The sequence below is a fragment of the Mixophyes fleayi genome, chromosome 5 (assembly GCF_038048845.1).
Source record: "Mixophyes fleayi isolate aMixFle1 chromosome 5, aMixFle1.hap1, whole genome shotgun sequence".
Taxonomy (NCBI): domain Eukaryota; kingdom Metazoa; phylum Chordata; class Amphibia; order Anura; family Limnodynastidae; genus Mixophyes; species Mixophyes fleayi.
The window spans coordinates 112,780,750-112,793,415 of record NC_134406.1 but is presented as its reverse complement, the minus strand read 5'-3'; the positions used below and the strand labels follow the sequence as shown (position 1 = coordinate 112,793,415).

The 12,666-nt window shown below is 41.2% G+C and overlaps 1 protein-coding gene across 3 annotated transcripts in view; it reads left to right on the top strand.

Annotated features, from left to right (window-relative positions):
- The window catches only part of TEX10 (testis expressed 10), a 51,573-nt gene that overhangs the window by 35,166 nt on the left and 3,741 nt on the right, over nt 1-12,666 (top strand). For 2 of the 3 annotated variants that reach the window (XM_075212707.1, XM_075212708.1), the window contains exons 11-12: nt 5,505-5,585; nt 6,145-6,323. The exons of the other annotated variant lie outside the window; for it this stretch is intronic. In XM_075212707.1, the coding sequence (XP_075068808.1) occupies nt 5,505-5,585; nt 6,145-6,323 (260 nt within the window). The remainder of the gene's footprint in view (nt 1-5,504; nt 5,586-6,144; nt 6,324-12,666) is intronic. 3 annotated transcript variants of the gene reach the window in all.

Genomic DNA, 12,666 nt, shown 5'->3' with positions numbered 1-12,666 from the left:
CTCTTCGAGGCCTGCGTTACCATCACCATCTGTTAACAAGGCGGCAGAACGCTGGTCACAGCAACTGTCTGAAGATTTGTTAGCAGGCAGGCCGTCCTCTGAACTGCTTCCATTAGTGGAGCAAATTCAGAGGGCAACAGATTATTTAGGTGAAGCTGCTATGGATGCAGGGCTGATTGGGGCACGTATTTTTGCCTCTGCAGTCTCAGCTCGTCGTACTCTCTGGCTTAAGTCCTGGGAGGCTGCTGTAGAGTCTAAAAAGGCTCTTGAGTTCATTCCTTTTTCTGGAGGTGTTTTGTTTGGATCGCAGCTTGACTACATCATCAGTCAAGCAATAGGGTGTAAGAGCACTTTCCTCCCTGTCAGTGCTCCCAAGCAGAGGATGTCTAGATTTTGGGCCTTTCGTTCTGCAGGAAGATTTCGGGGACAATATTCCTCAGGACAATGTTCTAGAGGTCAGTTATCAGCTCCTAGAGGTGGTTTGCAGTGGGTGCATCAGGCCTGGTCTGCTCGATGCCTAGCAGCAAAGCCTGCAGACAAATAGTCTGCATGACGCACATTTTGCTTTTCCACTGTCATTAGTGGTAGGAGCTCGTCTCCTTTTGTTCAGAGATCGGTGGTTTCAGTCGAGCACCGATGTCTGGATTCGGGGGGTGGTGAACCAGGGTTACAAGATCGAGCTGATCGTTCTTCCTCCCAGACGTTTTTTACCGCAGGGCTTCCGGCCTGTCCAAGGTAAAGACTGGCGTTAAAAGAAGCGATTCACTCTCTTTTTTTTTCGTTCGGGGGGATTGTTTCGATTCCTCATTCTCAAAAAGGTTTGGGGTTTTCTCTCGGCATGGAACAAGGAGAGTTTATGGTGGCTCTAGACATCAAGGATACATATCTCCATGTGCCTATTTAGAAGGGTCATTAGTCCCTTTTTGAGGTTCGCAGTTCGATCAGAGCACTTCCAGTTTCAGGCTCTTCCCTTTGGTCTGGCCACAGCCCCACGTATCTTAACCAAGATCATGGCGGTCATGGCTGCTCTGCTAAGGTCCAGGGGAATTACAATCATTCCTTACCTGGACTATCTTCTGTTAAAGGCAGATTCTTCAGAGAGGCCTCAGTCGCATATTCAAATAGTAATCCAGACTCTGAAGTCTCGCGGTTGGATTATCAAGTTCAAGAAATCCAAGTTGATCCCATGTCAACGTATGGTGTTTCTGGGTCTTTTATTCGACACCCGGCTGCGACGGGTATTCTTTCCGCAGAACAAAATTCTAGCCTTGCAGAAGATTATGAAATCCCTGTTGGTGGCAAGGAGACCTTCGGTTCATTTTGCCATGAGACTTCTAGGCAAGATGGTATAGTCATTCAAGGCAATTCAGTGCGCTCAGATTCATGCACGGCAGTTCCAGTTGGAACTTCTGTCGCAATGGAACAAAGCCCATCGGAATCTGGCGAGTCAGCTTTTTCGCCTGTATCCGCAGACGCGTCAGTCGCTGATCTGGTGGTTTACACAAGCCGAATCTCACCAGGGGACGCTTGTTCTCAATTTAGAATTGGGATTCTGATAACAGATGCCAGCCTTCGAGATTGGGGGGCTGTCTGTCTTCACGCTCGGTTTCAGGGGCTTTGGACTCGGAAGGAATCCAAGCTTCCTATAAATGTCTTAGAACTGCGAGCAGTGTTTCATGCTCTGATGAGTGCGCAACACTTGCTGCAGGGAAAGCCAGTGAAGATTCAGTCAGACAATGTCACAGCAGTGGCATATCTCAACCATCAGGGCGGCACCAAGAGTCCCTTGGCTATGCGGGAGACTCACAAGATTTTTCAGTGGGCCGAGGCTCACGTTACAGCTCTCATGGCCATCTTTATTCCCGGATTAGAAAATTGGGAAGCAGATTTCTTAAGCAGGCAGACTCTGCACCCGGGAGAATGGTCCCTCCATCCGGAGGTTTTTCAACTGTTAGTGGAACGTTGGGGTCATCCGGATGTCGATATAATGGCATCTCGGTTGAATCACAAGGTTCCTCTCTACTGCTCCCGCGCAAGAGATCCCAGAGCAGTCGAGGTAGACGCCATGTCTGTCTCTTGGACGTACCGCTTAGTGTACCTTTTTCCTCCGGTAGCCATGTTTCCACGAGTACTAAAAAAGGTGGAGAGAAGGTGTTCCAGTTCTTCTAGTGGCACCAGATTGGCCGCTCAGGGCCTGATACACCGACGTGCTCTTCATGGCAGGAGGTCGGTCGTGGCGGTTGCTGATACGCCCAGACCTGTTGACTCAGGGTCCCTTTTGGCATCTAGGTTTGCAACGTCTGGCTTTAATGGCATGGCTATTGAAGCCAGGATCCTAGGGACAAGGGGTTTTCTGAACGGGTGGTGCAGACCATTCTCCGTGCTCGATAACCAGCTTCAGCAAAAATATATTGTTGAGTCTGGAAAACTTATATTGGCTGGTGTGAAAAGAAGGGTTATCCTACGTCTTCCTTTCGTCTGGCCAGGTTACTGAGGTTCATTCAGGACGGCTTGGATGCAGGTTTTCGTCTTAGTTCACTTAAAGGTCAGGTGTCGGCTCTTTCAATGTTCTTTCAAAGAAAACTTGCTGTCATACTTGATGTGCAAACTTTCATTCAAGGTGTTCTCCATATACAACCTTATGTTCCTCCATGGGATTACAATTTGTTGTTGAGGGCTTTACAGCATCCACCGTTTGAACCCTTGAATACGGTGGATTTCAAATCTCTAACTTGGAAAACGGTTTTTCTTTTGGCCATTTCTACGTCACGCAGAGTTTCAGAGCTTGCTGCCTTGTCTTGCAAGCCTCTTCTGCTGGTTTTTCATGAGGATAGGGCAGTTCTTCGAACCAAGCCCTCCTTCCTTCCTAAGGTTGTATCTAGATTTCATTTGAATCGGGACATTGTCATTCCGGCTCTGACTGATTCCTCGTCTTCTGATAACGATGAGTCTATTCGTTATCTTGATGTAGTTCGTGCCTTGCGAGTTTGTTAAAAGATCACAGAAACTGTGCAAAACTGAGAAACTTTTGATTCTTTATGATGCTCACAAAAGAGGCTGGCCAGCTTCTAAAGTGACCATTGCTAGGTGGATTACGTCTGCTATCCGTCAGGCTTATAGTGGGGCTGGGGAGCCTGTCCCAGATAATTTCCGGGCGCATTCTACAAGATCTGTTAGTGCTTCCTGGGCGGCCCGCCATGGCGCCTCCAGTAAACAGTTGTGTAAAGCGGCCACGTGGTCGTCTGTACACACTTTCACAAAGTTTTACAAATTTAATGTGTTTGCATCTGGGGATGCAAGTTTTGGGAGAAAGGTGCTTTGTGCCGTTTCTTCTGAGCGTTCCCTCCCGTGAGACATCTTTGGAATGTCCCCAAACTTCCTGGTGTCCGCCAAAGATGTGAGAGAAAATGGGATTTTTATACTTACGGAAAATCCGTTTCTCTTAATCCATTGGGGGACACCGGGCACCCACCCTTAATGCTCTGGTTTCTCCTTCTGTTTGACACGTTGTCTGGTTGTTAAGAGAATGTTGTGTTAAGTTTATTCTCTCTTCTATGGTTTCTCTGTATCTCCCTTTCTGTGGGCTTGGTTAAACATAGACTGGACTTTATCAGGAGGTGGGGTATTAGAGGGGGAGGAGCTAGGGCTTAGTTAACTAAAGTTAAAGTGCCAGTTCGCCTGTCCCTACTCTATACCCCAATGTTCCCAGTGTCCCACAATGGATTAAGAGAAACAGATTTTACGTAAGTATAAAAATCCCATTTTCTCAGGTCCCAAATGTCAAGGGTCCCACCATAAGTATTCATAGTTCCAGAGATATGTAGTGGTACACTTTAAAAAATAATAAAAAAAAAATATCCTTTTATCCTCTATCACAAAATGGATTATGTATTTCCATGCCCAGGTGGTTTTAAGAAACCAACTCTATTCTATTTGGTTATTGGTCCTGCTCTCATCCTGTAGTAACAATTGTAGTAACAGCCTGAGCTATATTCTCAATTGTCAACACAATCCCTAAATCTCATACCTAAGTTGAAGGCCATCTCCAATAAATGTAATTCAAGCTGTAAACTTATCCTTATCATAACAGATTATTTCTATCATGAGGTGCAATGTGTGCTAGTGGAAATGTAACAATTTGTATCTGTTTTTATTTTTCCACTTCCCATAAGACGATTTTATGTACTCAACATTTGTGGTGCAAATTGCCACTTGTGTGTTTCTGAAGGGGATGTGATGCTATCTTATGTAATCCTGTGCCAAGGTCCACTATATTATACTACAGTAATGCTGCTTATACCATACTAGGGAGTACACAGCAGTTACTTTTATTCTCTTTTAAACTATACAAATCAAGCAGTTAATGGTAAGCTCAAATGGTATGGCCAACAAAATATTATTATGTTGCCCTCTATTACTTTTGAGTGAACAGACATGTAGAAATCAGGAGTTCATTAGTCAAATAATTGCACAAATAGCTAGCAACATCTTTTAAGCAACTAAGAAAGATGTGCATCTTTTGGCATCAATGATTATTATTTTTTTCTTTCTAAGGTGTCATAAAAGATCTGCAGCACCGTTCATAACATATACAGAAAGCAGTGATCCATACACATTACATGAAGAACAAAATACTAATACCAGACATTGTGGATAAACAAAAAGCAATGCACAGACATCACAGTTGCAACTATTCATTTATGCGCAGTTGACCCTAGTTAATTCTCTCTCATCATCATCTTAGCTTCTGTTATTCATGAAATAAAGTTTAACAGTCTTAATAGCTCGCTCCTGCCAAACGTGTCCTATCGGTCATCTCAAAAAGTATCAGTCATCTTACAAAGTCATCTCACAAAATATCTGAGCTCTCTTTCTCTAGCTATGTTAGTTAAGAGAATATTTTTTGGAGGAAAAATGATCTATGTTAAATGCATGTGGAGTTCACTTAAATAGTCAGCGTGAGTGATAATTATGTATACCATAAATGGAAAAAGAGTTCCACTTTTCTGCAAACATTTGTTTCTTGCTAGTGCAATCTAGCGGACATTTGGGTATTGTCCAAATGCTTTCCATTGATGATTCTTTGCATGATAGCATATCATAAGACTCATATGATCATTATAACTCATAAGTGTTTTATTTAATTATTACAAGTGACATTCATGTTTATATAGATAGAAGATAAAAATATAAACAATTATAGAATTTGTTCAGGAGTTTTGAGTAGATCGTTAAACATGTTCAATTGAACATCCTTTCTCGCCATTATCCACTCAGTCCCACTAGCTCGTATTGTGTTCAGCATCCATCAATATCTTATGTGCTTGGTCTGTTTTTATGTGTGATTTGTATGATTTATCATTTTGACAGTCCAGTGCTACAATTTTGTGTTGCTCAACAAATAAACAATGATCATGACAGTCCGGATATAGTATTTATTTTGTATGATAAAACAGTGTGCTTGGTTTAAAAGGAATGATGCAACAGTATTTGTATTTTAACAGGCAGTATGCAGCAGTTTGTCTTCAGTGAGATCGCGACGCCAATGTTTTGATATCCTTCAAAGTGCAATCACCAAACATTTGGTGAGACTTATTGAACATATTTCACATTTTATATATGCTGTTACACTTTTATTGAGGTAAACATTAAAAACAAATACTAGACATAGAATAGCTATTCTAGAAAGAGGAAATTTACCCTATATAGTGTTCATCCTTCTCTGTTATGATTTTTCACTATCACCTTTATCAGTCCCTCACTTTGCCTTATATCATATTTTTATTTATTAATTTTTTTATATATCAACTACGTTTCCAATCTGAAGGAAGGTATAGATATATCGGGGGGGGGGGGGGGGGGGTCTAAAATGTAACAGTTACCTAGGTAACTGTTGCATTCTTGTATAACAAGGGGCCTGTTTGAAACCAAGAAGGCATCATCAATATAGCACATTTGACGCGAGTACTCAGAATTTTTTACCTACTGTATTTTAACAAATTTGTACAAGGCAGATAAAGACCGATTAGCCTATCTGCTTTTATTGATTTAATTTTAATTTTTTATTTTTCAGTACATGATTGTGTCTATTTTAATGGTAAATATTTTACATTTTTGTCTGATTCGTGTAATTGTCTTCAACAGGGTGGCTTGGTGGTAATACCAGACAGTACCATTGGATCAGTTTTGCATGCGATAAGTACACTTTTTGACCAAAGTTGCATTCCAACTGAGACTCTCCATACATTTTTGGCTTCCAGCTGTTACAGCATTTTTAACTTCTTGCTTACAATTGAGAAAGATGGAGAGCATGTACAGAAAAGGTGAAAACAAACAAAAAATATAGTAAATATAGTTGTATGTTTATATCCATCGGGAAAATGCACTCTTTGACTAAAGACTGACTAAATCTGTTTGGCTTTATTTGTGCTTGAAGTCCACTTTCATAAATTATTATACAGATCTATAGTTTGATATGTATATTTAGATTTATATGTATAGATATATATTTATAGAGGTTTTTATTTAATGAGATTTATTTGTTTAAAATAAAATCTTAACCTTCTTCCAATTTTTGGGTAGTTACTCTAGTAGAGTTCCCCCTGCTAACTCCCTGTTGACATGGTTTCCTCTGGATGTAATGTGTAAACAGTGAAGGACCTGCTTTCAGCTTCTTCATTCTCCCAACACCATGAAAGCTATTTGTGGTGAATGTTGAACACCATATGATGGAGGCATTCGCCCTGTTTCTTCACTGTTCAACTGGAGAACATTTTTAAACCACGCAGGAGCCATTAGTTACTATGTTAGTGAGTCCACCTAAACAACAGCTGTAGACAGGTACATTTTTAATATTTTTTATACCTTGGCTTGTGTAGACACAGACTTTGCAATGCGTGTGTGTGTATGTGTGTGTATATATGTATATATATGTGTGTATATATGTATATATATATATATATATGTATATGTATATATATATATATATATATATATATATATATATATATATATATATATATATATATATATATATATGTATGTATATATGTATATGTGTTAACCCGTGCATGATACTCATGCATTCTAGTCAAATCAAGATACTTAAGGTCTTAAAAAGGTTCTTGTCATGCATTTGGGCCTAGCCCAGGCCTCCTCTGGGGAAGATCGTTACTTCCCGACGCAAGCGCCCTTTTTAATGTGTGTTCGTGAGGTAAAATTACCTCACGAAAATGAGTTTGACCCCTCAACTCGTAAATTTAGCCTTTACTACCCCTCCCAGGTGGGATGATGGAAGTTAACTGACTTGACTATTCTAATTTTTTTGTCAAATAATGTCAGTATACCAAATTTCAGGTCAATTGGATGAGCCCTTTCTGAGAAAAGAGTTTTTTCCACACACACACTAACGCACGCCTCTACACATGTGTGTTCATGAGGAAAAATTAGCTCCCGAAAATGAGTTTGAGCCCTACCAAATTTCAGCCCTTTATGAATTTTTTTTCCCCACACACACTAAGAATTTAGTAGGTCAGTGTATAACTCTGCCCAGCAGGTGGCGCTGCAACTTGTGTTTTTTTTTTTTCACACACACAGACGCCACTAAGCATTTATATATTAGATAGATATATTAGATAGATATATAGATATATATATATATATATATATATATATATATATATATATATATATATATATATATATTAGATAGATAGTACGGACACTACTACCATGGGGTTGTAGTTGGAGAGTGTGGAGTTGGCACTTAACTAGTTAATTTTGTGGCTGCTGACAGACTTCTCTCTCCTGCAACCCTCTGCAGCTAGTCAGTGTAGTCTAAGTGTCCAAGGAGTTGGGCTGTCTTTTCCTTTTGCTGCTCTTTATTTTTGTAGGCTGTGTTTTTTTTTTTTTTTTTTTTTTTTTATATTAGTAAAGGGAAAGAAGATAGGAAAGTGCTGGGACAGTTACCTGGCAAGTTACTGCAGTGCTGTCACGGAGTAGAGCGGCAGTGCTCAGAAGCAGCAATTGTCTTCTATCCTTTCTGAGGTTGGCGCGCAGTGGAAGGCAGCACCTCATTTTCTGGGCACCGGCGCTGCTCTGTGGAGCATAGAGTGCCGGAATCCAGAAGCTATGGTGGCCGCCATCTTGGAAGCTTCCAGGTCCCTTCCTCAGAGGGGGGTGGGGGCAGAGCTACGCTGCATAGTGCACTTAGTGGGTTAAGACAGACAGTCTGTGGGCTTAATAAGAGAAGCGATGCAGACAGACTCTTACAAGCAGTCAGGCGGACCGCTGGACACTGCAGACAAGGAGGAGTTATTCTGGAGCTCCCCGTGTCTTAATTGGCAGGTTGTTTTTTTTCCTGAGGCCTAAAGCATCGAGGTGAAGAAAGAAACCTTTGCAGTCAAAACTCAGACCGACTTGGCTGCTGTTGGGCTCTCTCCTGGCTGTAATACATTAGCCTGGAAGGTTAAGTATTATTTTTCTTTATATTACACTGTACTTGCTATAAAGAGGAGGTATATTGTGTATATAGTTTACATAATTGCATATAGTTTTCTGCTCACTAAAATGTATTTGTGACAGGATGGACCGCCTATGCCACCCTGTCTGTTGTTGCTGGGAACCGACTGGGCTTACTTTGCCACCATCCCCTTTCGTTATTCCGAATATGCCTCTCCTGCTGCAGTAGGAGGAGCCTGCTGCCACCACTGGACTTCTTTATGGCATCCAGAACCATGTTCCTTCTTTGTAACTGTCGCTGCTCGTCTACTCCTGTGCGGGTACACTTGGGCTGGTACCCCTGACCGTTTACTATGGATCAGGGTGCTGTGTATGGATCCCCCCTGGCCTATCACACTTGTCAGAGCTGCTGGGTAGCGGCAGAGCGGTGCTACTTGAAAGCTGAGTCCAAACCTCAGAAACAGCAGGAGGTCGGATTAGATTTAGGGTCTAATCTGTAGGTCACAGGATTACTGCAATATTGAAGAATTTGTCGAGCAAAGAGTGATGTTTATTTCGCTCAAGTGTCCTGACAAGAACCGTTCCACTGATTAAAGGTATTAGTGGTCAGGTCAGATGGAACATCAGAATGATGCATTTCAAGGGCTCTCTTTTTATGCAGTTTTAGACACAGCCTCACAGGCTATTTTTAGAATCAGGATGCAGTTTGTTTACCCAAACATGGTTTACATGCAATGCAAAGCTAACAACATTTACGCTTATCTGTGATATCCTAAAACCTTGCTGTGATTTCCTGCATCTTAATTTGGACACATTGACACATCCGACAGCTAGTCTAATTACGCCTTCCTTTACCTTAAGCGGTTTTGGACACTCGCATCAAAAGGTCTAATCAACATGAGATTAGCATGGGTGCTTTCTTCCAACAGTTGCAGAACACACATTTCCTCCAAAGAAAAGAATTTCTCAAGAAAAGTTGCAAACCCCAAACAAGGCATTTCCTTACACCAAAATATACAAAAGACTTTCTAAACAAAAGCTTATTGTATCAGATATATACATTTACCCTAGCAAGGTTAAAACAGAAAAAAACAAATTTTCTCCCCTGGTCTCAGAAATAAAGATTTCCTATATCAAAATATACACATATATATATATATATATAATATATGTGTGCGGGGGCAGCTCGGTGGCTCAGTGGTTAGCACTTCTGCCTCACAGCACTGGGGTCATGAGTTCAATTCCCGACCATGGCCTTATCTGTGTGGAGTTTGTATGTTCTCCCCGTGTTTGCGTGGGTTTCCTTATGGTGCTCCGGTTTCCTCCCACACTCCAAAAACATACTAGTAGGTTAATTGGCTGCTAACAAATTGACCCTAGTGTGTTAGGGAATTTAGTCTGTAAGCCCCAATGGGGCATAGACTGATGTGAATGAATTTTCTGTACAGTGCTGTGGAATTAGTGGCGCTATATAAATAAATGACGATGATGTGTGTGTGTGTGTGTGTGTGTATATATATATATATATGTGTGTGTGTGTGGAGATATATAGAGAGATATATATGTATATAGAGATGATATAGATAGTAAAAAAATGCAAATTCCCTGGCCCTACTCTGTCAGCTGCATTAAGCAGGATCCCCCAGTAGATGGAGAGTAGCACTGACATCCGGAAGATCTCCAATCAACCGCTCATGCACCAACACAGCGTCCCCAATAGCGGGGAAATCAAGTCTCTACCGCTTCCTATGTGAGTAGAGGCCCAGATGGATACAATTTCCTACCGTTTTTCACATATACAGGACAGATTTGGACTGTGTACCTACATACTGTGAGTTTTTAACTTTTATTATTATTATTATTAATATTTATTTATAAGGCGCCACAAGGCATCCGTAGCGCCGTACAGAGACAAACAAAATTACAATACAATGGGAGACAGCACAGTACAGTAAACACAGCAACTCAGTAAGCTCAATGCACAGCTAGAGAGGGCGGGGAAGAGGGAGGGAGGATCCGCAAACGACGGGGCCCAAGAAGGAGGGCGCGGAAGACAGGGAGACCCCCAGGGGGGAGGAGGGAGCGAGAGTGGACGTGGGGTGGCGGACCCTCGAGGAGGAGGGCTAAGTAGCTGGAGAGCAGATTTAGAAGTGGTGGAAACAGGAGGAGAGATGGCCCTGCTCAGAGGAGCGTACAATCTAAGGGGAGGGGTGGACAGACAGAGAGACACAGGGGAGAGAGGGAGAGTAGGGGGACAGAGGCAGAAGATAAGGTAGGAAGTTAAGTGGGAGACAGAAAGGCTTTAAGAAAAAGGTGGGTTTTTAGGGCCCGTTTTACATTTTATATTGCCAGAAACAAGGTAACATTGGTTACTACACGAATCTGTAATCCATCAAAAAGTCTCTCATTCTGAGACGAGGAGTTTCCTGTTTTCTCTTTGTTTTGTCAGAGACATTCATTGTTTGCATTTGCAAGTGTTTTTCGTTATTTCTACTATATTATATATTTTATTGTTCAGTGGCTACACTCTGGCCAGAGGAAACACACACGTTTACACAGACATTACAAAGTCTGTGTATATGCACAATACAATGCTGCAAAGTAAGAATGCTTACAGAAATAGAAGTGTTAATATTTTATTTTTACCAATTAACAATATGCAAAGTGAGTGATCAGAAGAGAAATGTAAATCAAATCAATACTTGATGTGACCACCCTTTGCCTTCAAAACAGCATCCATTCTTCTAGATACACTTGCACACACTCAGGAATTTTGTAGGATTATAGTCAGGTGTATGATTTAACCAATCATACCAAACAGGTGATAATGATCATTTTCATATGTAGGTTGAATCAGTCATTAGCTGAAACAGAAACAGCTGTGGAGGAGACTTAAAACTGGGTGAGTAACATCCAAACTCTGCTACAAAGGTGAGTTATGGAAGATGGTTTCATGTCACAGGTCATACGCAATGGCAACACTGAGTACAGCAACAAGACACAATGTCTATCCCAGGCAAATATTTCAAAGCATACTGAGATTTCAAGATGTGCTGTTCAAGCTCTTTTGAAGAAGCACAAATAATCTGGCAACATTGAGGACTGTAGACACAGTGGTCGACCAAGGAAACTTAGTTCATCAGTTGAAAGACCACATCATTCTTCCCTTCGAAATCAGAAGATGTCCAGCAGTGCCATCAGCTCAGAACTGGACGAAACCAGTGGGAACCAGGTACCCCATCTAATGTTCGGAGAAGTCTGGCTAGAAGTGGTCTTCATGGAAGAATTTCCATACCTTCAACAAAATAAGGCCAAGCGACTCATTCATGCACAAAAACATAGGAACTGGGGTGCAGATAAATGGCAGCAATGTGCTCTGGACTGATAAGTCAAGATTTTAAATATTTGGCTGTAGCAGAAGACATTTTGTTCGCTGGAGAGCGGTACAATAATGAGTGTGTTCAGGCGACTGTGAAGCATGGTTGGAGGATCCTTGCAAATCTGGGCTGCATTTCAATAAATGAAATTGGGAATTTGGTCCGGAATAAAGGTCTCCTTAATGCTGAGAAATATAGGCAGGTACTTATCCATCATGCAATATCATCAAGGAAGCGTCTGATTGGCTCCAGCTTTATTCTGCAGCAGGATAACAACCCCAAACACACAGCCAATGTAATTAAGAACTATCTTCAGCGTAAAGAAGAACAAGGAGTTCTGGAAGTGATGATATGGCCCCCACAGAGCCCTGATCTCAACATCATTGAGTCTGTCTGGGTTTACATGAAGAGACAAGGATTTGAGCAAGCCTACATCCACAAACGATCTGTCTATAGTTCTGGAACAACCTCCATGTTGAGTTACTTCAAAAACTGCATGTATACCTAGAAGAATTCATGCTGTTTTGAAGGCAAAGAGTGGTCACACCAAATATTGATTTGATTTACATTTCTCTTCTGTTCATTCATTTTACATTTTTTTTTAATTGATAAAAATACACTTCTATTTTTAAAAGCATTCTTTCTGTGCAGCATTTTTTCCACACCTGCCTAAAATGTTTGCACAGTATTTTGTGTGTATATGTATACATTCTTACAATAGCCAGGGGTGTTTAAGCCATTTTGAAAAGTTGTATATTGCACTATAGAATTAATTGATATATACATTAAAGAGCATATTTGGTTTAGCATAAATACACCACTTATTTTA